The 25,097-nt window shown below is 45.1% G+C and overlaps 6 protein-coding genes and 1 non-coding gene across 7 annotated transcripts; 3 read left to right on the top strand and 4 right to left on the bottom strand.

Moving 5' to 3' along the window:
- Window positions 1-377: 377 nt before the first annotated feature.
- I203_101334 (uncharacterized protein) lies at window positions 378-2,518 on the top strand (the record flags this gene model as incomplete). Its single annotated transcript, XM_019146285.1, has 4 exons — window positions 378-705; window positions 769-1,260; window positions 1,322-1,596; window positions 1,661-2,518. 4 exons carry the CDS (start codon window positions 378-380, stop codon window positions 2,516-2,518), a joined length of 1,953 nt encoding a protein of 650 aa, XP_019004844.1.
- Window positions 2,519-2,696: 178 nt separating this feature from the next.
- I203_101333 lies at window positions 2,697-2,812 on the bottom strand. The gene has a single exon (XR_010576874.1). It is a non-coding gene; the product is annotated as a 5S ribosomal RNA (ribosomal RNA).
- A 2,800-nt stretch (window positions 2,813-5,612) lies between these two features.
- Window positions 5,613-6,506, top strand: I203_101332 (uncharacterized protein; the record flags this gene model as incomplete). The annotated part of the gene is made up of 4 exons (XM_019146284.1): window positions 5,613-5,620; window positions 5,684-5,978; window positions 6,173-6,229; window positions 6,351-6,506. The coding sequence occupies 4 exons, from the start codon at window positions 5,613-5,615 to the stop codon at window positions 6,504-6,506; spliced, it is 516 nt and encodes a 171-aa protein (XP_019004843.1).
- A 933-nt stretch (window positions 6,507-7,439) lies between these two features.
- Window positions 7,440-9,220, bottom strand: I203_101331 (uncharacterized protein; the record flags this gene model as incomplete). Its single annotated transcript, XM_019146283.1, has 3 exons — window positions 7,440-7,535; window positions 7,600-8,046; window positions 8,123-9,220. The coding sequence occupies 3 exons, from the start codon at window positions 9,218-9,220 to the stop codon at window positions 7,440-7,442; spliced, it is 1,641 nt and encodes a 546-aa protein (XP_019004842.1).
- Window positions 9,221-9,917: 697 nt separating this feature from the next.
- Window positions 9,918-12,417, bottom strand: I203_101330 (uncharacterized protein; the record flags this gene model as incomplete). Its single annotated transcript, XM_019146282.1, has 2 exons — window positions 9,918-12,276; window positions 12,344-12,417. The coding sequence occupies 2 exons, from the start codon at window positions 12,415-12,417 to the stop codon at window positions 9,918-9,920; spliced, it is 2,433 nt and encodes an 810-aa protein (XP_019004841.1).
- A 900-nt stretch (window positions 12,418-13,317) lies between these two features.
- I203_101329 (uncharacterized protein) lies at window positions 13,318-19,651 on the top strand (the record flags this gene model as incomplete). The annotated part of the gene is made up of 26 exons (XM_065516856.1): window positions 13,318-13,400; window positions 13,462-13,996; window positions 14,056-14,451; window positions 14,500-14,541; window positions 14,596-15,241; window positions 15,291-15,374; window positions 15,435-15,681; window positions 15,736-15,812; window positions 15,876-15,925; window positions 15,978-16,049; window positions 16,098-16,334; window positions 16,388-16,712; window positions 16,812-16,846; window positions 16,901-17,169; window positions 17,218-17,557; window positions 17,628-17,660; window positions 17,717-17,809; window positions 17,870-17,932; window positions 17,987-18,078; window positions 18,128-18,185; window positions 18,313-18,331; window positions 18,381-18,469; window positions 18,532-18,582; window positions 18,634-18,972; window positions 19,047-19,310; window positions 19,388-19,651. 26 exons carry the CDS (start codon window positions 13,318-13,320, stop codon window positions 19,649-19,651), a joined length of 4,803 nt encoding a protein of 1,600 aa, XP_065373674.1.
- An 872-nt stretch (window positions 19,652-20,523) lies between these two features.
- I203_101328 (uncharacterized protein) lies at window positions 20,524-22,115 on the bottom strand (the record flags this gene model as incomplete). The annotated part of the gene is made up of 2 exons (XM_019146280.1): window positions 20,524-21,937; window positions 21,991-22,115. 2 exons carry the CDS (start codon window positions 22,113-22,115, stop codon window positions 20,524-20,526), a joined length of 1,539 nt encoding a protein of 512 aa, XP_019004839.1.
- Window positions 22,116-25,097: the final 2,982 nt, after the last annotated feature.

Below are 25,097 nucleotides of genomic sequence, written 5' to 3'. Positions count from 1 at the left end.
GTGAGTGAGTGGATAAATGGGGTTGAATGATGGAAGAATAGAAGAATGATGGATGATGGCTGATGTCTGTGAGTCTCGAGGTCAAGGTGGTCGCGACCATCCACGACCACGACCGGCAACGACCCTAGAACGCAGTGTCATAGCTTTTGTGACATGAGCCTGATTCTGGCCCACTTAACCTCAAGGCCGTGGTGATATATCAGGCTCACAATCTTCCTGATGACGTAACAGATCGGTTCCGACATTTCGACGATGACTGAGTCTGTGTTTTTCTTCAACGATGCTTGAACCGTTCAGAAGGAGATATCAAGAGAATTACAAATCAGTGATTGGATCGGCACCAACTTGAGCTCATTCAAATCGATCGACTCGTAGGGATGTCGACACCTACCTCCATCCTTTCACGAGGAGTATCAGTCTACTCGATCCCTACTGAACTCCTGGCCAACCTCTCAGTCCGATCAATACAAGCTCAACCTCCCGCCGAAGCGGAAGAAATCAAACCTAAATCGACAGCTGCCAAAACGGCTCAAGCGAACCTCCCGGGAGCAGCTGGATTGAGCTGCCAGACATGTCCAAACGCCAACTTTGATACTGTGGAAGAGCAGAGAGCACATTTCAAGTCGGATTGGCACAGATATAATGCCAAAGCTAAACTGGCCGGAAGAACAGTCAGTGCGGAGCAGTGGGAAGGTATGGTAGAGGGTGAGCAATCATGATAGTTCCACTCACAATTCATCAACGCTGATGTATCATATGATTCAATAGGCATATCATCCATATCGGGCTCCGATTCCGGATCCTCATCTTCATCCGGCTCATCCTCACAATCCAAAGTCGCTCGATTACTGAAACGTCAAACAATCGATAACAATCAGAATCTATCAGATGATGAAGAAGCACTAGAACTAGCAGATAGACAACGTCGTGCCCACCTGCGTACAGCGGTAATATGGTTCTCGCCCACTACATCAATACCTTCATTGGGTGTACCGAAAGATACCCAGTTCGGTGTGCATCGAGCTCTGTTCCCACCGTTCGATACTGCCGCGGATTATCTGACTGAACTGAAGAGGATGCAGCTGAGTGGGAATAACGAGGAAGATGGAGAAAGGAGATTGACATTGTTAATGGTTGCCGGAGGTCATTTTGCCGGGATGATAGTTTCCATCAAACCTAGAGGTAAAAGTGAGAAACAGGAGGTAAAAGGTGCAGGAGAAGTTAGGGTGTTGAAGCACAAGACGTTCCATAGGTACACAAGTGAGCCGCCGCTTTCTCTTGATCCTTTTTAAGAGCCGTAGCTGACGATGAACACGTGCAGCACGTAAGAAACAAGGTGGTTCTCAAGCTTTAAATGATAATGCGAAATCAAAAGCTGTCTCAGCGGGTGCGATGTTACGTCGATATGGTGAACAAGCTCTTCAAGAGGAGATTAGAGCTTTGATGATTGAATGGGAAGATGATCTAGCGGCTTCAGAAAGGATATTTATAAGAGCTAGTACGCACGGTAAAAAGAGTTTTTACGGGTATGAAGGTGCGGTCTTGAGTAAGAATGATGAGAGGTTCAGGACTTTCCCTTTCCCTACCAGACGACCAGTAAGCTTCTCTCCCCATAGTGCGACAGGCGGACAAAAGCTGATCTTGGCTTCGCAATACCTAGACCCTTCAAGAACTCCTTCGATGTTGGCATGAGCTGACTCGAATGAAAGTCTCACATTTGTCTGAAGACGCTCTTCGAGCTTTAGAAGAAGAATACATCGCATCCCTTCAACCCAAGAACAAACCTATAAAACCTACTCCCGCACCCACCCCTGCTCCTACTGCACCTGCTATACCAAAACTCTCCCCTGAGGAAGAAGCGAAATTAGATCGTCGTAAGAGGTTAGAAGAGATGATACGTAAAGGACGATTAGACGCTCTCAAACCATTTTGGACAAAGTACCAAACAGACTTTGAACCTTCCGAGATATTGGGTCTGGTAGCTTCATCGGGTCAACAGGAGATGCTCAAGTATCTACTGGAAGAAGAAAGGTTAGATCCCACACAACCTATCCTTACGTCAAATAACAGGAAACCATACGAATTATCTGCGAATAAGAATATACGTAATGTGTTTAGACGAGTGGCACATAATCATCCAGAATGGTATGATTGGGTGGTGGATGCGAGAGTCCCATCAGGTCTGTCAGATGAATTGGAACAAGAGCAAAATACCAAGAAGAATGAAAGGAGAAAGGGGTTGAAAGAGAAATTGAAAGAAAGAGAAAAACAAAGAGCGGCAGAAGCTGAAGTTGAAGAAGCAAGAGAAAAGGAAGCAGAAGAGCAAAAGCAGAAGGAAGAAGCTATGAGAACGACAGCTATGAACCTCAATGGTAATACTGGAGCTAATAAGGGACCACAAAAGCTAGGAGGAAGAGTTGGTGGAGAAGGATTGGGAGGGATGAGTCAGGAGATGAGGATGCAGATTGAACGTGAGAGAAGAGCAAGGGCTGCCGAGGCGAGATTTGGAAGAGGATGAGCAATATCAGAGATGTACAAAGATTGTTTACAATACGTATAACATGTGAAAATTATCATGACGCTTTCATCCACTCTCCCTCCTATATTCATGAAACTGACATAATGTTGACATGGCATGACCAGCTAATCTCGATTGAAGGACCACGATATGCTTTTTTCCACAAGAAATGAATTTTAACTACAGCACTCGGAATTCCCAAGTCGTCCCCGACCTTGTTACTGACCGAGCGATACTCAGCTTGAGCTTTGCAGATCTGACGGGATGCAGCGTTTTCCAAGTTCTGTGGCCGTAGATGAGAGAAGCACACGATGGGTACAGTACATGTGCATCGCGTCTCATATCTTTTGATTGATTGCATGGACCGTGTATTGGCGAGAATTCTAGGTCATGGGCGATTTTATTTAGAACTCTGGTCCAGGTGAAGAGCTGTCCGAGCGCAACCCCGTGGTATGATGATAGGCAAGGGATGGATGACAAAATTAATGGACTGAACAAAGGACGCAAGTCAAGCTAGGGTCAATGGATGATTGGCATAACTAAGTTATACCTTTCATTCGCCAGAAATCTGCCCTTGGTCCGAAAGCTATTGTAAAAATCGTCCGACGAGTATGAGATATTGTATAAAACCCTTCTGACGTATGTCAAGAATTCACAACTTGGAGCTCTTTCCATCCCCTCTGGTTCATGATAGTTCGGTGAACAGAACGTTACTTAGCTTTCGTACTTTGTAGTCACCATGACGCAAGGTATGATCCGCAGGTTCGATGATTCGGCGATGATCCGAGCCAGCTATTTTCAACTGTTTATTGTGATTAGTATAGTATTGGGATGCGCTTTCTTCCCATTTTATTCTCATGAAGTACAACATGGCGGAATATGGTCGACCGACATTGGACATCTATTTCCTTCGAAAGGGAATGAAAATGACCATACATCGCCCACTCTTCACCACCACCATCACCACCACCACCTCACCGATCCAGCATCAAAGGCCGCCCGCAGCAGGTCAAGAAACAAACATAGTGACTGCTACGGTTACCTTAACCGAAAACAAACACATCTCAATCACACGAACACAGACGATCACAAGTCTTTCTAATCCCACTAGACATCCTCCCATCATTCTCCAGCATGTAACGGACAACTCGAAATCCCCTGTGGCGAAAAGCGATTCACGCCTACTCCTTGATGGATCAACAGGCGATCGTGAGCGGTATGCCAAAGTCCACGGGTATAGGTACCTCCAAGATCTTACGTGCTACGTCGAAGAGGGATTTCATAGTAGAAGAAAACCAAATAATAAAATACATTGTTTGATAAAGACGTCGTTGAATGAATTGGGTAAGCCCGAGGAAGAAAGAGCTGAATGAATATCGTGAGTTTTACGAAACTGTCCTTCTCTTCAACGGCTGTACGCAATGAATGAATAAAAAAAGACCTGCTTTGGTATTTGTAAGATGACTGATGCACGGCCTGATGTGATGTGATGTAGTATGACAGACGCCGATACAGTTATATACAACCCGTCCATTCCCCAACATCATCTAATCCCATCTTCGAGGCATCAGTTGAAGCCCTCGATCCCGAGCCTCTGTTCCTTGGTGTCAAAGACTTTAATGGATTCAATAATGGTAATATGATATTCAGAGTTAATAGACGCATCATATCATTTCCATCCAGTGCATTGTCAATTGAGGAGAGTAGGGCACAAGTAATCATGAGTGAACATAAAGATGTAGATCCAAAAGCAAGGATAGGAGATAACTTCGCTTCTGATCAAGAAGCTTTATCTATCGCGTAACTTTCACCTGAGAACCAAGACATTCAAAGAGGATTTTTTTTTACGAGATCTCGTGTGATTGTTTCAATTTCTATCCTGAGCAATTTGCAGATAATTACACCCATTCACCTCAAGAAGAGCAAGAAGAGAGGAAGATCTTACAAGTGCATTATCTGAATTTCGGAAAATGGACATACCCCCTATTGTATGGTGCGAAAAGTTTGGCACGATTTGTGATTTGCCACTGTAGCCGCTTGTCTTGTGGGCGTTAGAATCAGAGTTCTTGATAGGCATCCATGCATCAAAACCACATTTCCACATGCTCCAACGCTATAAGTACATACCATGGCAAGCCAGGCTGCCTGCTTTCGAAGTGCAGGGAGTATCGCCAGGCAGACTGAAGGGATGAGTGATACCAACCTGAAAAAAGCTGAGTTTGCTGCACCAGGTGGAAATTGGCAGCAGGTGATCTCGACTGATCGCCCCATGGCTTCCAAGCATGCATCTCGAGGGGCTTGGAAAGTCCACAAAACTGCAGTCTTGATTTTATAGAATCAGTTTACCTGGAAATCGATGTCAGTCTGATATGCATAATGAGGCAAGGATTCAGCTACAAAATAACGCTCTATGGTGGCAAATTCACAAATCGTGCCAAACTTTTCGCACCATACAATACAACCTATTGTATCTCACGCTGAGAATATATACAATACTGCTATTGGTAGTGCACTGCATGCAGGATTGGTTGATAGTCATTCGGAAGGATTGGATCTGATGGATTGGTATGAGAAGAGCAAGAAGGTTGCGGATGATTGGTGGCGGACGGCGAAAAGTGGGGTAGATGGGGTTGAATTCGCAACAATTTAAGATCGAGGATGATGAAGGTCTGAACTGCGTTATCAGATAGAAGCGTGTATCAAGGCATCAATAACACTGTATTACAATGGTAGCATGCATGGCAATGTCAGATGATGTGAATCCATGTAATCTGCTCAAATGAGACAGACGGGTGCCACAACGCAGATGATACGTCATCACATTTGAAGTGACAGTGCACGCAGAGCACCAGCATCATCTTAATAAGTTAGTTAACTGAACATGTTGCTTTGCTGTAAGTTAGGTATTCTCATTCCCCACATCGTCTCTAATTGACAAAGATCATCGACCAAAAGTATCATCACCAACTAAGGAGCTTCATTCAAGAATACATAGCTGTACAGCCGAAAGCCAGTCGCTCAAACAAACTTCCTGTACGAATTCGGAGAAGCGTCTTTCCATAATTGAACATCGCCATCTATAAATACACGTAACATGAGTCGGTGAGTTTGACTCCCTGCCTCAGCTACCGAGTATATATAGCTTAATGTCCAATACCCTTACAGTCTAACAACTCTATCTCAGCGTAATCCCACTTCTCACTCCCAGTCGCATTCACCCTCGCCCATCCTATACCCTCCTTCAGGGCCTTCATCAGGCCGAGTCTCCCCCTTCCCTCGTCCAGGTTCAACCGCATCACAATATTCTGAATCACCTTTTGGGGGAGGTATGAATAGCGGTCACGCCCAGAACTCTGCATCTGGACCTGGAAGTGGATATACAAGAACGACACATGAGGTAGAAGGGCAGAATGATGAGCGGCTGGAAGGTTTGCTGGGCAAAGTGAAAATATTGAAAGATGTGAGTGTACAATGTGGATATCGTCCCTACAAGATATGTTGGATTCTCCCAATAGAACGTTCTGTTGCACAATCAGATATGAATATGGGAGAATCGTTTTAAAACACGATGCAAACGTGTCTCAAATAGCAAAGTGCTGAGAGGTATGAACCGAACGGATGTAAGACTGACCCGAAGATGGTCTTTATTCGCAGATAACAGTCGGAATAGGAAACGAAGTGAGGGATAGTAATGTATTACTGGGTAATATGGTAAGTACAATCATCCTATCTTACCTCACCTCAATCTACATTGTGTAGTCTGATAAGAAGTCGAAGTGGAGATTATTATCTTGAATTTCTCGCTGATACGAATCCTAATTGATCGTCGTAGAACGACTCATTTTCATCGACCTCGACTTTCCTAGGAGGTACTTTCCGTCGGATGAATAAGATGGCCAAAAGACAAGGCGGGAATTGGTGTTGGTTCATGGGTTTTCTATTATTGGTCTTATGGATATTCGTCGTCGTTTGGTGGTTGCGAAGGTAGTATGACCTTGGTGTATTGTATAAATACGTATGATCGCTACGATATGTAATCATCCGGCAACGTGTGAGTAACGTGCATTCGATCCCATATTTCTCTCAACTGTCAGACAGTAGACTTCATTCGGCACTGTATGTCCGAGAGAAAGCTACCCTCCATGGGATGAAGCACAATGTTATATGTTATATGCATTTTTGTCCCCACCCTAACCTAACCTAATCATTTCTAACCTACAGATTCAATTCCTCTAGATATCCAACAGCTCCGATATTTGAGCGATATATAAGATCAAAACACACAACACGACACACTGAAATGGATTCTGAATAAACAACAGTCACTCGAGTACAAGATCTCACAAATTGGTTTGGGTTTGATGCCACTATTTGAAGCAAAACACGGAAAGAAAAAGACAGTGTCGGATGATTTGATTCTGACAAGATAAGACAGGCCTCTTCTGATATCTTACACAACAAGAAAGCAAAAATCAGCATCGAAGTGTCCTCTTCCTTGAGCTGGTTTCTCAAGTCTCCCTAGCCTAGGACATTCGTTTGTCCATGACCCAACCCCTCACCCAATTCGATTCCCGCATGTTCTCCGTGTCTCCTTCCTTTCGATTTCGGTCTTGATCTTTTTCTTCCTTTCGAACATGTTCATTGTCCATTTGTTTCGGCTTCATTACACAAGATGATAATCAAATCTTCTCGTCACCCAAACTTGCACTTGCGCTGTACGTCGGATTCGTTCGTTTTCACATTTGCACAATAATGTAATTCAATTCGATCCAATTTGATTTGATTTGATTTCCGACTTCTCACATTGGTAATTCGAGAACTGGATCCCTTCGATCTGATTTTCGCAGATGTTTAATATTGACAAATTGACATTTTCACATATATCATGAAGACTCTTCCTTTCTTCCATTTGTACTCCTCTCTACCCAGCTGACGCTGAGGTAGCGGTGGCGGCAGCAGCTCTAGCCTTTTCCTCGGCTTTCTTCTTCTTACGTTGTAATTTCATATGTACGAGACCCTATTGACCATTCGTCGCAGTCAATATAAGTCATTCATCATGATTGAATTGACAATGCACTCACACAAGCATTGCAGAGTGTTCTAGGACCCATCGGTCCCCTCCTCCATTCGGGAGTTTCCGTCGCCCCACAACCCAGACATTTCGGTACCGATTTCTTGTTACTTCCCGATGGTGGTATTTCAGAATCACTCGGTGTGATTCCACTGGGGGGAATCGCGTTGAGACCAGGACCAACATCCGGATCTGAATTTCTCCTTTTACCTCTTTGCAATCCGTAATTTGGTCCTAGAAATTGACTCGGCATGGGTGCTGCTGAGCCTGTTAAGAGGTGATGCGACTCTGCAGCCAATTGTATCAATGAATCGAACGTCTGTCGAGGTGTAGACTGCATTTGTATCTGTTTTGAAGCAGGGGACAATTCGAGTTGGTTCTGAGATTGACATTGAGATTGAGTAGAAGGTGTTATAAATGGGATAGCGGATAACATATGGTAATATATTTCGTACGCCTAAATTCGCCAGAGCGACATGTCATGTATCAGCTTAGGACATGATCAACCGGAAAATCGAATGTCAAGTGCTCACTTGTGAGAATTCGTCAGGTCCAACTTGTACTGAATCCACGGCCCTACCACCGAAAGGTGGTGTGGACATGTATCCCTCAAGTAGCGGTACGTTGGTATACATAATACCTGGATAACCAGCGCTGTGTGGAGTGTTCTCGGGTAAAGTAGGTTCAGACCATGATCTTCCCATTGACATGGTCACTCCATTGGGGTTGGGGTTGGGCGGGGGTAACATAGATCCCATATTTGCTGGAGACTGAGATGCAGAAGCCGCATTAGAAATTATCCGTTGATGTTGGTAAGGTTGATATCTAGGTGATGGGTTTGGGTTCGTTTGCGCATGTGAATGGTAGGGTGAAGCTGAAGTCGATTTCTGAGATAGACCAAGTTCGGACCTGGTCAATTGAGAGGCTGAAGTAGATGATGGACCGGGCTGCCAGGCTGGCAACCCTCCATTATTCTCACTGCTGTTATTATTATCTGTTCCATTCCCCGACTTATCTACGACACTCCAGGAGTTATAGATCGTTACAGGTGTCACAGTTGGCTTATCGGCGAAATCCATTAATGCTGTTCCACGGCGATACCCTCCTGATCCTGATCCACCCATATCATTCTCATCCGTATCCGTTACAGTTTTACGTGACGACGAGGCGAATGCCGCACCTGAAGGCGAACAAGGTAATGTGATACCTTCCAGTAAATCGAATTGGTGTGGACCCGATCTTGACATATTTTCCCAAATTGACGGGTTATGTCTGCTGAGATTTTCATCTAATTCTGGTATGTTCGGTATCCGATTGGCTTGAAAGGGTGATAAGGACGAATGAAGTGCGTGGGGAATTCTTGATTCGGAGTAGTAAGAGGGTAAGAAAGTTGATGGGATACCAGGTGGTTCGTGTATACTGCTTTGACCTTGCGGTTGCTGTTGATGCACGCGGTGACTTTGCTTGATCTTGGGTAGAGGTAGATCAGTGATGGATGTAGTAGATAGTGGTGTCGGTATGTAAGGTGATGAAGTCGTTTCGGAACCACTTGAGATTTCACTGGGCGGTGCAGGTATATGGTTGTTCATTGAGAACCCAGCTGCAGGACCGTCATTGGTTTGTCTGCTCATGATGAGTAGTTGAGAAGACCTCGAAGTGGTGATGCGTTGAAGGGGTGAGGATCATCCAGTTGTATCCCAAGATAGCAAGATACCACTGGAGTGGATGAGTTATCGGAAGTACCGGTTGTGTAGAGGCGACGGTGGGGCTTATTTCCCTCGGGAACCTGAATGAGTGATCGAGAGGGAGGACGCTGTCGGAATAGGTTATGATATATATGATTTCATTCGATAAGAGGATGTGCAGTAGACTAGTTAGTATATGAGATCTGGTGATTATCGAGGTGAGCGACAAGAAGTGAAATCGTTGAGGTGCAAAAAAAAGGTCCGAGCGACAAATAGAGTTGTTTTAGTACCGATTCGTAACTGGCTGACCCTGAGTATTTCGCGGCACTGTAATCAATTTGTAATTACTATTAAGAATTACAATTACAATTAGGATTGCACCATTATGCCGCACTGTCATGACGAATCGTTACGATTCGCCAGACGGAACAGCCGTGTAGCTCAACTCTCTCATCATCGATGCATTCAGGTCACTCACAGCGATATGAACGACCGATGATGGTTGCACACAATCAACAACTCAGAGGCATCGTGATCAAACGTTCCATTTCGTCATTATGCCCATCATTTAATGTACAAAGGTATGGTACTCTATCTGTTTTGTTCATGGTATTATACAACAGTTTCTCCGACTACGATCCCATCAATGACTCGTCACTCTTATGTGAGGTACACCAGTCGCGTAACTGATCCTGTTCGTTCTTGAAGCCATCTGATCTTCTTGTTCCGGCGAGTAGACATCGTCAGATTCGAAATGGATATAATAATCTTCAAATGCTATCCCTTGTTCATCTTCCATGTCTTGAGCATACGCATCAGGGTTCCATACCGAATCAACTTCTTCCATGTCTTCGTCTTCTTCAATCTCCATATCCTCTTCTCCCTCCTCTCCGTGTTGTATGTAAGGATCTTCCTGTACCTCTTCAGCATCATTATCGCTATCATTAACTTTCTGAACGTGTTGTTGACCCTCCGATTGGATCAAGCTTAGATACCTCTCTAATTGGACCTGTCTCTCAGCTAGACTCTTTATACTTTCGTCTTCCTGTGATCTGGCAAGTGAAATAGGTATGTTGGTAGGAATGACCGGTACTTCCTCGTGGGCATTGAAAGCTTGCCAAGCCTTTCTCAAATACCCATCAGATGATACAATCTCAGATTTCCTAGAGGACGATGACGGACTACTTTTTGTCGATTTACGACGAGAGATTAATTTCGATGGAAATGAAGTTGATCTTGCCATCATTTTTGATCCTTTTTGATCCTCTTGTTGCTGTTCCCTGGTGACTTTTTCTTCAAGCTGAGAGGATATAAAAGCTGCCACCCGAAGATCTTCCATTTCATCTATTTTCTGTTTTTCTGGTTCCATCGGTTCATCCTCGCTTCGATCCCTGCTCTCCCGTCCTACGTTCGTCTTAAGTGTTGTCTTTCTTGAGATGGTATTGTGATTTTTGCCAGTAGGCGCACGATGCATGCTCCCAACTTCGTTTTGAGCAGTCATCAACTTGATGAATTCCCTAACTTCTTTGGTAGGCTGTAGACTCATTGTTCTGCCTACAGCCGTTCTAAGCAAATCATGTTTCTGTACTTCGACCAATCCTGTGTCACCGTGAGATTGAGCTCGCTTCCTCCTGGACTGAAACTTGCCGGTTGGAGTGGGCGAATCATATATCCCCCCACCCATCTCATTCTCCAGATTGGGCGATTCCATCTGCATGGCTGGTGAAGGGGTAGATTGATCCCTTGGTGTCTGGGGGAAGGAAGATGAAATGATTGATAAAGCTGATAAAGATGATATACTTGATCGAGCAGATGCGGTGGTGTAATCGCCGGAGCAAGTGGATGAATCACTTGATGATGAGGTTGACGATACGATGGAATCTCTGGACACCTCGTCGGTAGCCTGTCCCTGAGGCTGGGAGCTGTTCGAGGTGGATTCTTCCTCTTCTAACTCTTCTTCGATCATCTCTAGGGTCGGCGCAATGGATGTCCGAGGTGACGGTACAGGCTGTTCCAACTCTTCTTCCGGTTCGTCCTCTATATGTTCCACTTCGGGTCGGTGCAAAGCAGCAATCATGAACCTCGGTGGTGGCAGAACACTTTCTCTCCTGTTCCTGTTACCCGAGTATTCATAATCGTCCTGATCATCATGATGGTTATCCACCGTATCGACAAAACTGACCCTTCTACCACCTGCTGAAGGATGTACAGTAGAAAACGGTCGTTTATAAGAGATAAAGCTTGATCTTAGTTCTTCTTCATTCATAGTCCCACCAAGTGATCTGGGTTTCAATCCTTTCTCCACGACGTTTGAGGCATTGAACATTTCAGATGTGAATGATTTCTCGTCTGAATCCCTTTCTCTATTTCTTCCATATCCATTGCCTTCCTCTTCTTGTTGTTGAAGTAACAGTCGTTTCCTCCTATAATGTATACCCACCCAACTTGCTACTCCCAATACTAACAAACCAAGCACCACCGATAGAGCGATAGATGGACCTAGCATGTCGACATGATGTTCCTGAGAGGGAATAGGCGAAGAAGACATGATGGGTGATGAACCTAATGTGGGAGATGACCCGATCGTCGGTGAGCTGGTAGTGCCGATAGCTTGAGCTGGATTTGACTTCCTATTCAAAGGGTCGTTCGACCTCAACCCGAAGTCACGCTTGTTGTTCGCCGCAAAAGAACGTTTCTTCATCAGACGTAGATGCTGTGTTGGGTTTATATTCACTAGATCCAATCCCAATTGAGGTGAATTGATCAACATGTTTTTGTTCTTAGGATCTAGTCCAGTAGAATCTGATGAAGATGGTGATGGGATAGATAGAGGGTTGGAAGTTGATTTGTCGTATATACTTGGAGGTAGGGTCTGAGAGGGTGAAGAGACGAATCGTTTCCCTACGCCTAGAGATCGTGGTCCTCGATGAGATCGTTCAGGTACTTTGACCTGATATGCTGGATGAGTGGGTCGAGGGAGAAAGCCATCTGGACGTGAATCGCTGCCACGAGCAGGAGCAGGATCAGCGGCCGATCATTATAAGATGAGATATAAATTGCCCCACTCACCTTTCAATGGTAGAAGAAGGCTTTTCGAAATCAATAGAGGTGAAACCCAAACCTAACCCAATAACGCCTGACATTGTGATTATGTGACGTTGTGATTATATTACTTGTATATCCCAAGATTAAAATGTAAAATTAAAAAAAGCGAAATCGAAGGTAATGTTATGAACAAGATTTAACAAGGAGCACTGCTCCACTTCACCATTGAAAGTGAAGGTAGAAACTAGCAAAGGTCAAAATTTTGAAACAAAATGAACAAAAAAGATGGGGTTGGAGGGAGAAAAACTGGGAAGAACGTTGTGCATCATGTCAAAACGGGTTTGTTTAGTATGCCGTATCAGTCATGACAACGTTTCGACGTTGCTGTCAATAATTCGTCAATACTGCCTATCTAGCCACCTAGAGAGTTCGATTTTGATATCGACCGATCCGATATTGTTCGCCTTTGGTCCTTCATATCATATAATCTATAGGCTGGCTAGAGCTTGCGCGTCAGTACAGCTGAGCTTACATCATCCACGATTGGAGCGCAGGGCTCGATGGAATATCTGGTGCCTTTTGACAGATTTTGAGAGAGTCTTTCTTCACTGTAAGATGGGATTCACATGACGAAATGGCTTCCCAATCGCGGTCTCCCTCGTTGATTCATGTCCATTTACAGATTGAGCAATGTATGAAGAGGCCAATAGCGTAACTTATGTCTGGACGGATCCGACTCGACTCGAAATGGATATCCTAGGAGTATGCATATGGCGTGAGATGGGGTCTTGTGGTGTGATGTTGTGGTTGCAGCGGACAAGGACAGGGTCAGGCCGAGCGCCTATGACCGAAGCACATGGTGCATCATCAATCAATCATGCAGTCACGGTTAAAAAGTTGATTAGCTTATCTTGCCAATCAACATTTTCACTTGTATATCTTCATTCCATCACTCTCTTTGCATTCACATTCTGCCAAGATCGACATCATCACTCGCGATGGACAGCGATAACCCTCAGTCCGTCTTCAGTGTACTGTCGGACGTAGTGGATATAGCAGCGTCAAAGGGTAAGAAGAATCAGTGAGTCCATCGGTCCAGAATGCTCCTTTGATGCTAGACTCACACGAGTTCCATGCTATAGTCCCACACCATTCATCGTCAAGCATACGTTATTCTTCTTCCCCATCTTAGTATTCATTTCCGCTGGTATCTTGCTCTTGTCATTTGCCGTACCTAGGATATATCGATTTATCAAGTCTCTCCTACCCAAAAGAGAATATCAACCTTTGTTAGTGGACGAGAATGATGATGAAGAAGAGGTCGAATCGGCTGAACCACCCACGCCTACTCAACCTTTCATGCCTTCAGGTGGATTATGGTCTGATCTCTCGGCTCACATCAGATCGATGAAAGAGTATGGTTCAGTCCTTTTCTTCCTCGAAGTGATCAGAACTCTTTGTATCGCTACCTTACTCGGTCTAACGGTTTACGCAGCGATCCAAGCTGAGTCGCCCGACAAGAAATCACATCTTCAAGAACTCGGTCTGGAAGATGGTATGATAGATATTGAGGGGCATTGGGGGAAGAAGAAACATAAGAAGAAGAAGCACAGGAAGAATAGAGTGGACGATTACTCAAGTCTTGAATGGGGAGAATTCGGTGTCTGTGGATACTACGTGAGTCGATCTGACCGAATCTGGCCCGTTATTGCTCTTTACTGACTCTACGGCTGAAGACCTACACTCTCATATTCTCATTCCTCCTTCTCACACTTCGGCCCGCTACACCCCTTCGACGACATCTCATCGCTCATGTGGACACTCTCCTTTTCAGCGGATGGTGTATCTACGCTTATCGAGACTTGTGGCCTTTGCTCACTTACAACCTCGTACCGTCCGATATCAACAATGCTGTCACTTGGTCGCGAGTAGCCATACTCTCCGTCGCAGCCGTATTGATTCCATTGCTCAGACCTAGAACATACACTCCTGCCGAACCTGCGAATCCTACTCCGGAAGATGAGATTCACCCCGAACAAACAGCTCCTTGGTTATTTTACGTCTTTTATGAGTACATGACTCCTCTAGTATGGAAGGCTTGGAAGACTCCCGCTTTGCCTTACGATGACCTAGTAAGTTCTCTCTATGTGAAGCTGTTCTATATGCTAACGTAACAACAGCATCCATTGGCGGACTACGATCGAGCAGAATTCCTCTACAGTGTGAGTTAGACTTCAGACTTGATATCGAGCGTTGTTGATTCAAATGGGCCGCAGAAACACATCGACGCCCTTGACCCTATTCGTCGACGAGAAAATGGTTTGAAGCAACGTAACTTGTTGATCGGTCTCTTGGACGTGTTCAAGAAGGAAGTCGCCATTGTCTGCGCTATGTCAGCTCTGTCAGCCGTTGCCGAAATGGCTGGATCAGTCGGTATCAACAAGTTGTTAGATTACCTCGAGAAAGATGGGAAGGGAGCCACCTTGAGACCTATCGTATGGGTCGCGTTCCTTTTCGTCGGTCCTACTATCGGTTCTTTGACTATCCAATTCTACATTTATACCACCACACGAGCTCTGGTCCGAAGTGAAGCGCTTCTTACTCAATTGCTCTTCGATCACGCCTTAAGGTTGAGGATGAAGGATGCTATAGAAGATGAGAAAAAGGAAGAGATCTCCGCGGCTGGTACCCCCGAAATCAGAATTGAAGATGTCACTCAACCTGCTCCTGGTGCGACAGAAGCTCTACTGAATGACGAGGCAGCAACAAACGATGACACCGAGGTTGGAAGCTCCAATGGAACTGCGAAGAAAGACGACAAGGAAGCTGCTGCTGATGCGGAAGCCAAAAAGGCAAAGGGACAAGGTCTGGCGGGAAAAATTAACGTATTGATGGCTGCAGATGTCGAGTCGGTCCTTGAAGGTGAGTCCTTCAACCATCGAGAAGCCTCATGCTGATTACTTGTGGTTAGGTCGTGACCTCGCGCTCGTTTTCGTCTACACCCCTATCCAGCTTGCATTGTGCATTTATCTGCTCTATAAAATCCTTAGTTGGAGTGAGTGTACTATTCTCTCTCCTTCGCCCAGTGACCTTGCTGACGCCTTTTGCACATCAGGTGCCCTGGTCGGCATGTTAACCATGGTCATCACTCTTCCCATTCCCGGTTTGATCACCAAGCTCAACGCGCGATACCAATACAAGCGAATGGCCGCCACAGACTCACGGGTAGACTCAATTACAGAAGCGATCGGTGCGCTGAGGATGATAAAGATGTTCGGATGGGAGGGTAGGATCAAAGAACGTATCGCCGTAAAGAGAGAAGATGAGCTGCAGTTGATCTGGCAGCGAAGATTGATGAGCTTGTAAGTACATCTTTAACAATCGAGTCAGACGTGAAAATTCTGATAATCATCCAGATCCGTTGTCATCCTCAACAACATTCTACCTGTCTTGACTATGGTCGCTACTTTCGCTATGTACACTCTTGTCCAAGGTCGACAGCTCTCTGCCGCTACAGGTGAGTTACACGATTTTTGCTATCGCTGACGGCTTGCAGTATTCACTAGTATGGTCGTATTCGAGCTTGTCAAGAGTCAAATGGGCATGGTAGGTCAAAAGCAAGCGACATCCGTACCCGAGCTTACACACTCGAAATTAGTGTTTCTATCTCATCAACTCCTTCGTCACCGCATGGGTGTCACTCCAGAGAATCGATAAATTCCTCACATCGGTAAGCTCGGCCAGTATCAGACTGATACTCAGCTAATCCCTTCCACAGAGCGAGATGATCGATGAGTACTCTGAAGGCAAGATTGCGACAATCAAAACAACCGAGCAACTCGAAGCGGAGACCGAGGGTCTGATCAGAATCCAAAATGCTACATTCAGCTGGGGTCCTGTCGAGAATGGCAATACTCAAGACTTCAGTCTCAGAATCCCGGAAGTTACTTTCGTCAAGGGGAAGATCAACTTGATCACCGGTCCTACTGGTAGTGGAAAGTCTTCTCTTCTCAAGGTAAGAGCTACTCACGAATCTTCTCGTGACGTCTGCTGACCAGTCTTGTGTAGGCTCTTGTTGGCGAATTGCATTTCGAGCAGAAGCAAGGATCCTTCTTCCACCTTCCAAGAGAAGGGGGAGTGTCTTACGCTGCTCAGGAAAGCTGGTGCATGTCAGATTCTATCAAGGATAACATCTTGTTTGGCGAGCCATACGAATACGATCGATATATCAAAACTCTCCGAGCGTGTGCTTTAGAACCTGATTTGAAATTGTTCGACGACGGCGACAATACAGAGGTCGGAGAAAAAGGGATTACTTTGAGTGGTGGTCAGAAAGCCAGATTGACTTTGGCTAGAGCTGTCTACTCCAAGACTGACATCGTACTCCTTGATGGTAAGTTCAAGCGAATCTGAAATGGAGCTGACATAGTAGATATCTTCTCTGCGCTTGATACCCTCACCTCAAGGTGGATTATCGATAATCTCTTCAAAGGCGATTTGATGAAAGACAGAACCGTTCTGTTGATTGTGAGTGCGAAAGCTCGATTCCCAGCAGCGGCCATGCTCACCTCTATGCTACAGACCCACCACGTCGGTCTCGCCGCACCTATCGCCGATTACATGATTGCTTTCAACCAAGATGGTTCTGTCAAATCACAAGGGCCTATCGAAGATTCTGAATTCCCAGACGAAGATGTTGAAAAAGAAGCTCAAGAAGATATCAAAGCGTCTGAAGAAGCCATCTCAGCAGAGCAGAGGGCAGAAGAAAAAAAGCCATCTCATAAGTTGGTGAAGGATGAGGAGAAGAGTGAAGGTAGAATATCAAAGAGAGCTATGATCTCGTTTTTCAGGTGAGTCGATAATCTGTTTTATAATGTATAGCTGATATGATATTCCAGTACCTTTGGCGGACCGATCTTCTGGTTATTGTACTTTATCCTCGTACTAGGCGGGCAAGGATTCAACGCGTTCCAAACTTATTGGTTGGGTAGATGGGCTAAAGCCTACGAAGAATCTGATCATCCTGAAAGAGTATCTGCTGTATATTACTTGGGGTTATACATCGTTTGGGTCTTGTTAAGTATGGGCTCATTAGCCGGTTCAGCGGTCCTCTTCTACGTTGGAGCAATCAAGGGTTCACGCGAGATTCACAAAAAATTGACAAATATGATATTCGGATCATATATGAGATTCTTGGATTCCACACCTGTTGGAAGGATCGTCTCAAGATTCACTAAAGTGAGTCGAGTAGACTCGAGTAGTCTGCAATGAGTACAGTAGATCGGATGCTGATATCGGACGATTATAGGATATGAAAAATGTCGACGGATCTTTCACCGACGTAAGCTTACCCACAAAGGCTAGCCGCGATGGTACTGATACTCTGTCGCTGCGTAGACCTTCTCCGAAGTAGCCGACATCACCATTGGTCTCGTGCTGAAATTCGCAGTTGTCATCGCCCTAGTACCTATATTTTCTATCCCTGCTCTTGTGAGTCGTTCACCTCGGAAATGCTTGGATAACACAGCTGACGCTCGCTCGCGAATTCAGGTCATTGGAGCTGTTGGCGCGTTCTTGGGTGAAGTGTATATTCACAGTCAACTTAGTGTCAAGGTGAGTCAGCGAATCGGAGACATCGGACGAGTTCTGACTGAGATGATGCTTTAGCGAGAGATGTCAAACGCCAAAAGTCCCTTGTTCTCGCATTTCTCAGCTGCGGTCAACGGTATCGTATCCATCAGAGCTTACGGTGCACAACAGTAAGTGTTGCATACGACGTGTGAGGTCCAGACTAACATGAGTCGCTAGAAAACTCCGAGCTGAAGCTCAGCGAAAGGCCGACAAATACACTAGAGCTGCTACTGCTGTGAGTGTTAGCATGCCTTGTTAAACCTCTCTGATACCAAACTGATGTTATCCGCTTTATTTGCAGTTGTAAGCCTGACATTCGCATCAGTGGTTTGTACGAGCCCGCACTGATGGTTCTGTTACAGCTACAACCTCAATCGATGGGTGACTGTCCGGATCGACATGCTGGGAGGTCTCTTTTCGTCTCTTTTAGCTGCCTTCTTAGTGTACGGTGTCAGACTTGACGCTTCCACCACTGGTTTCGCATTGAGTCAAGCAATTTCGTTCTCGGCTATGATTTTGGTGAGCCAGCTCATCTATCCGTGCAAGTGTACAAGAGCAATGCTGACACTTACGATGTCTAGTGGTGGGTCAGGCTGGTCAACGAGATGGAAGTGCAAGGAAACTCAGTCGAGGTGGGTTGCATATCCCATGAGAGCTGTTATGTCAGCTGACGATCCTCGTAGAGAATCGAAGACTACTTGGTGATTGACCAGGAACCGAAAGCTGTGGAATCGAAGCTACCCCCTGCCTCATGGCCTACGTCCGGCTCTATCGTCTTAGACAAATTATCCGCCCGATACTCACCAGATGGACCGACCGTACTCAATAAACTGCAAGTTAACATTGCAAGCGGTGAGAAAGTGGGTATAGTTGGTAGAACAGGCAGTGGTAAATCGACTCTGGCTTTGGCACTATTGCGTATGATTCCTACCGAAGGAAGCGTCGTGATTGATGGTATCAAAACGGAAGATATCAATCTGCATGCTCTAAGGAGTCACGTCACCATTATTCCTCAAGATCCTGTGAGTTCTGTACCCTCATTTTGTATGAACTTTGCATTTGAGGGAAGGCTGAATGTCTATTGACATGTCCTCAGGTTCTCCTATCTGGTAGTCTACGATTCAACCTTGATCCATTTGGCGAACATGACGATGCGGAACTGAATGATGCCCTCCAATCGTCAGGTCTTGGTCAGACTAGGAACCCCACGCAGGAGAACGGCGGGACAGCTACACCCCAGAGATTGTCGCTCGATACACAGATCGCGGCTGGAGGAGGTAACTTGAGTCAGGGTCAGAGACAGCTCGTAGCCCTTGCAAGAGCGTTGGTAAGGAATAGTAAGATATTGATTTTAGACGAGGTGAGTCGAGTTTACGTTGTCGTTACAATCTGACATCATGGATGAAAGAGGGTTAGCTAAATTTGATTGTGTGATAGGCAACTGCATCAGTAGATTTCGAGACGGATGCATTGATCCAAAGATCCATAAGGGACTTACCATCCTCCACAACCGTCTTGACGGTAGCTCATAGATTGACGACTGTGATGGATTACGATAAGATCTTAGTATTGGGTTCAGGAAAAGTTTTAGAATTTGATTCACCGAATAATCTAAGAAGTAATCAAAATAGTTATTTCGCAAAGTTGGTTTTGGCCATGGAAGGTGGTACGGTCAGTAGACAGTCTGCTATAAGTACTTAAAAAGTTAGTACCTAGAGAAAAAGCAAAAAGGAAAAAAGGATTATCATACTTAAGAACAGGATTAAAATCGTATAGATTATATGAATACTCGGACTATAACATCAATTAACGATGCATTTGCATTATTATTAGTACTGGATTCTGTTGTTTGACTTGACTTAATGGTGATATTGATCTGTCAAGAATTGTTCTGGTTCCAAAATTGACAATGGGGGCATATATATATCGGCGGTGAATTGAATCGCTACAACATGAATTTGTGCGTGCTAAGAGATGGAAGAAATCAGTGAAAGGCTTGTCCTGAGATACAGCATGTACTGCTGTGATCAATGTAATTTTTCTGATATCACGAGAATGTCTTAGGACGATCAAGACGAAAGATCAGACAGAATGTATTGCTAGTATATAGTACGGTAGGTACATGGCAACATGTCATATATATGCATATTTTCATTTTCATATTGTTTTTGGTTTTGGTTCGTTTGTATTGATTGATTGATATGTGAATATGTATATATGTAGTTCTACAATCGAATCGATAGTATATAATTGATTATGTCAATCGGTTTTCTTTTGGGACAATCATGATGATAAAATGCAAATAACAGGTTTTTTCTAACTCTTTTGTTTTGATATATGGATTGATCTATACTTTTGCTTTCGAAATTTGAATGGTTTGCTTTGGTTTATTGGAAAATGCTAGGTAATAAAAATGCTAATACTATGATGATGTATATTGTATATCGTATATTGTTTTTTTTTTGTGGAGTGAACCCCGGACTTGATGTATATTGTTGAATGTGTATGCAATGAATAATGTGATTGTGGTTGTTGTTGTTGTTGAAAACCAATTCCTACTCCCTATCCTTATTCTATCCGGCAGCTACACCGAAAACCTGACCTAATTGTTTACTCGCTCTATGAAGTTCTTCTCTCTTTCTTTGTTCCTCATCCTCGCTCTGCCTATCATATACAGGTGAAGACTTGCCGTTACTCGCCGTACGTCTCATGGTAGGTGCAACTCCCTCAGCTAGTATCTTTCTTCTGTCGGCGGTAGCTTCAGAAGCTCGTCTTGACCAGGAAGGTAAAATCTGTGGTGTTTGCGTTTGAGTTATAGGTAATGTATGACCTGAATGATGTTCTCTTTCTGCTGTCCTTTCCCTTTCCCTTTCACGTGATGTTCTACCTCCTCTAGCCCTTTCTCTCTCTCGCTCACGAGAATCCGATCTTCGTCTCGTCCTAGATCTAGAAGGAGCCTGTTCTCTATCTGCCGGTCCTCCAAAATTGGAAGTCATAGCTCCGACGTGATGTTCCTGTCTCTCTCTCGATCTACCCCTTCTGGGCGAATCGATATCTACGTCCAAAGCATTTCGACTTCTACCGGGTCGAGTGACTGTCGATTGAGCAGGAACAATCGGCGATGATGGCACACACTGAGTTTCCCTATGACTAGGAGTAATGACGTTGGGGACAGAGGGTATGGCTTTTCGTTGCGCTTGAGGTGAACCGGGTATAGGATCAGACCGAGATCGAGATAAGAATGATGTGGATGGTGCAACTTGTGGACTCGAGGGTATACCGAGTGGAACGGTTTTTCTACCAGGTGTGAAAGGTGGGATGGAAGATTCTGATGCTATTCGAGAAGATCTGGGTGCAGGTTCTTCCTGCGCTCGTGAGGGACCTAAGCTAAGTCGAGAGAATCCAGCATCGATAAGATCGGCTCTGTCTTTACTTGACGCTCGGTTCTTGTGATTAGCGGGTTTGCCACAAGCGCATCGAGGTATCAGGGCATTGGGCGATATCACACTGTTGACGGCACTTGGCTTTCGACCGAATCGCAAGGTATCTATCGAAGCTCCGATGGGGTAGACGGTCGATCCTACGGATCCAGGCGTCTGACTTGGAGCAACCACTGGAGAGGCTCTGGCAGCGAGAGCGGGGATCTTCATAGGTACGGATGCTGGTGTGGCACCAAATTGCTTGGTGGGATAGGCGGGAGGAGGAAGATCAAAAGTGTCCCTTTTTGGGGAATCGACTTCTGATGGATTCGTCTGGGGAGATTGAAGAGGAGATGATGAGACGGATGAAGATCCGGAGGAAGTTGAGCTGGACCTTCGATTCTGAGGTAAGGGTCGAGGAGATCGACTCGAATGCTGAGTCGGTCGAACCAGGGGACTAAGAGAAACTGGTAATTGCGAGGTGATCTTTACAGGACCGTGATTCGCTCGGACAGCAGGTGAAGGTGTACCTTGATCACGAAGTCGACATTCCGATGAACAGTACAGGCTAAATAATTTGTCAGCATGAATACAACTATGGACTGATGGAGCTCGACTCACCCCTTGCAAGGCTGTTGACAGATGAAACATCTTTCGAAATCTTCTTCGAACATGGTATCGAGATTGGGAGGCGGGGATGCACGAGGCAAGCCGCAGTTTTGACAGAGCTGGTTGAGAGAAGGCATTTTGGGTATGTCAGCGAGTTGTATCTGATTGAAGATAGCTCGACGGATGAGAGAGTTAATGGATAGTTTTTCGAAATGAGTGGGGAGTTCTTAACGAATGTGTTTTTGTTGGAATGTGGATGGTCACAAGAACTTTTGTGGACGAAGTTGTTTAGATGGGATGAAGAAGGAAAGGTCTACTCACGAGCTAGTGTATCTATTTATATCTGATCTTTCTACTGGCAGTCCGAGGCCGACAGAGCGGCTGTTGAAACTCTGTTGACTGTAATTGAAAACTTTCGCGCTCCGACCAGATTGGAAGGACAACTGCCGTGTCTAAATGCAATTTCTAACAGGTGACGGGTGACCTAAACACGTTTCGAGCTCCGTCTAGAAAAAGAAAAGTCGGACTGAACAAGGACCGATACGAGCGGAGGTGAAAGCTGGTTAAATGACAGACCGTTGTAGCGGAACCGTGCAGTTACGAGATTGGACAGAGAGGTGTGTTGAGGTATCAAGTATTCGGAATTTCCAACAGAAGAAAAGAAAAGTCGATGTTCACACGTTTTGCAGGTGAGATCGGGGTTGAAAAGAGATTCGAGTTTGTCTGAAGGTGGTGAAAGGAAGGGGGTTGTGGGTTGCTGTGTTGAGAAGGCCTTTCAAGTCCAGCGGTAGGTATGATGGGTCAAGTTGACGCTGATGAAAGGAGAGAGTGAATGAGTCAATGTGTTTAAGCGAAGAAGAGATGCTGAAGGAAAAAGCGTAGATGGCTAGGATAGTCGGCCGAAATTGAAATGACGTTGAAGTGAATGGTGATGTTGGATTGACAGCGTATGCAATGCTGGTGATAGGTGTATGTACAGGATGTACAATATAGATCAGCGATTGTTGCCTGGGGCTATAGAGACTTGTGTTAGGAAAAAAAGTATGAGACCAAGAAAAAAAGTCTGAAAGATGTGAACAAGTGAAGGGGGAGGACTGAACGGTTATCGGTTGTGTCAAGGTGAGAGCAATAATGATGTCGACATGGTCAATTTGAAGATTGAGTAGAGGATAGGATAATCCACAGAGGACCCAGTTTATCTTGTTAGGTGAACAAAGCAACAGGAGCAGTCAAATTTAAATGTTTCACTTTGTACCATCCAAGAGAGTTGTCGTCGAAAAAATCAAAAAGAGATTGATTGTCTCGCACGTTTCTCCCGCATAGGAGAATAACAGCAATACACGTGAATGTTTGCCCATCAATTCGATAACTCACTCACCTTGTATCCTTGTACTCTAGAGTATGCGTCCAAGTCGTTGGGTGTGAGTGTAGGTATGTATGGATGAAAGTGTAGAAAGGGTTGATGTGGATGCTTGTGGTATTTTGTTGATTGATGCTTTGCCAGAAGATGGAAAATTTCGATTTGTGCATGCAGTGCGGTGCGGTAGCTATGACAGGTGCGATGGTATGCAAGACTCACGCCATCGATTAGGACCTACGAGCACCGCACACATACCACATAATCAGATAGCACTCACCGTAGCAACGGTTGACTCGAAATTTTCATACATGCGCGATCTTTGGCAAATACTGAGCAATACAGTTACTTCAGGGTCCAACCATACCAAAATACACCCTAGGATTTTCATCGAATTTTCTCGGGGGTTTACGCTTGGATCACGATCCCGTTCCTCACTTGGATGACGCACTCTCCTCTGAAATTATTCCGATTGCGATGTTTCTCGTTCTCGTTCTCGATTTTAAAGTTTTCCTTCGGCTTCGATTCAAACGTGCTGACACATATATGCAGCAACCACCTCGGCGCCTCAGACTGCTCCTCGACACGTAAACATTACTTTCTGAGCGGTGAAAAAGAGAGAGAGTTTCACTCTTAATTACGTTTCACACCAACTGTATGGACTGTTTATTCGGTACGGAGGTCCGGAGGGACGGTCCAGGAGTTTGCATACACGTTTACAATTCACGAAATGAATGAGATACACATACAGGAGACACGCCGCCCCCAGGTTGTGCTGGTTCATTGATTCAAAGATTCAAAGCCTTTTAAACGAGTTAAGCCTTTTCACACACTACTCGCAGGTTCAAAGGTGGATCGTGTTTCAACATCAACGAAAATATCTATTTGTACACGAGTACTGTAGTGTCGACTTGGCACGTACAGGATTGTTTTATCGGAGGAGAACGGGGGCCGGGTACTCCTTCCTGTACTTCTACATCCCCAAAGGTTTTGATATGATACCAGTACTTATCAGCTGACCATTTAACGGAGATGAATGAATCCCGTTTGTTATCACATCTGCTCAATCGGTTCATCATCTTGCCCTGCACTGGAAATTTGGGCATGCATAAGGCCGAAATTCTCTATCCTGGTGTTACCGTCGCCTCGAAATTCAATAAATGACGACGTTTCATCCTTTTCTCTTGACTTTGATCGGTCATTGCCAATTTCGTATATCAATCCCCGTCGATGGCGAAGGACTGAAAATTCACCTTTGCCATCTCTGTTTTTTTTTTTTTGTAGATGTCATCCAGAAATGCAGCAGCGCGGTGTCGTCCCTAGACCAGCTTTCTGGAATCGTTTGTGGACCAGATTGATGTCATAGGTACGATACCTACAAGGAATGTTAGGGGCTACAGACTGATCCTGGATTTCACGTAAACTCTGTCCGGCATTTGCGTTTGACGCACTACATTAGCTATGAGGCATTGATCACTCGGCTTCCGATTCCACTGACCTTTGTTAGAATCGGCAAGTCAATGGCATACATGGTCAGGTGGTTTGGTCAGCAAGGCAGGAGTACCGATTGTATGAAGGGTATGAGTGATCAGCTCTGCGGACATGACGAAAGAGAGAAAGGAGAGCGACCTGCTGGTCACTCCATTCACCATACCTTGACGCCACGATTTTTTTCAACAATGGAGGCTCAAGGCTGGAAATGGTCGATCGAAATCGAGATACGAAATATGGTGGAATGCCGGTCGTGAGGACTCAGCCAGCT

This window comes from Kwoniella mangroviensis (assembly GCF_000507465.2).
Source record: "Kwoniella mangroviensis CBS 8507 chromosome 1 map unlocalized Ctg01, whole genome shotgun sequence".
Taxonomy (NCBI): domain Eukaryota; kingdom Fungi; phylum Basidiomycota; class Tremellomycetes; order Tremellales; family Cryptococcaceae; genus Kwoniella; species Kwoniella mangrovensis.
The sequence above is the reverse complement of the archived record's forward strand: the minus strand, read 5'-3'. Positions and strand labels throughout refer to the sequence as shown.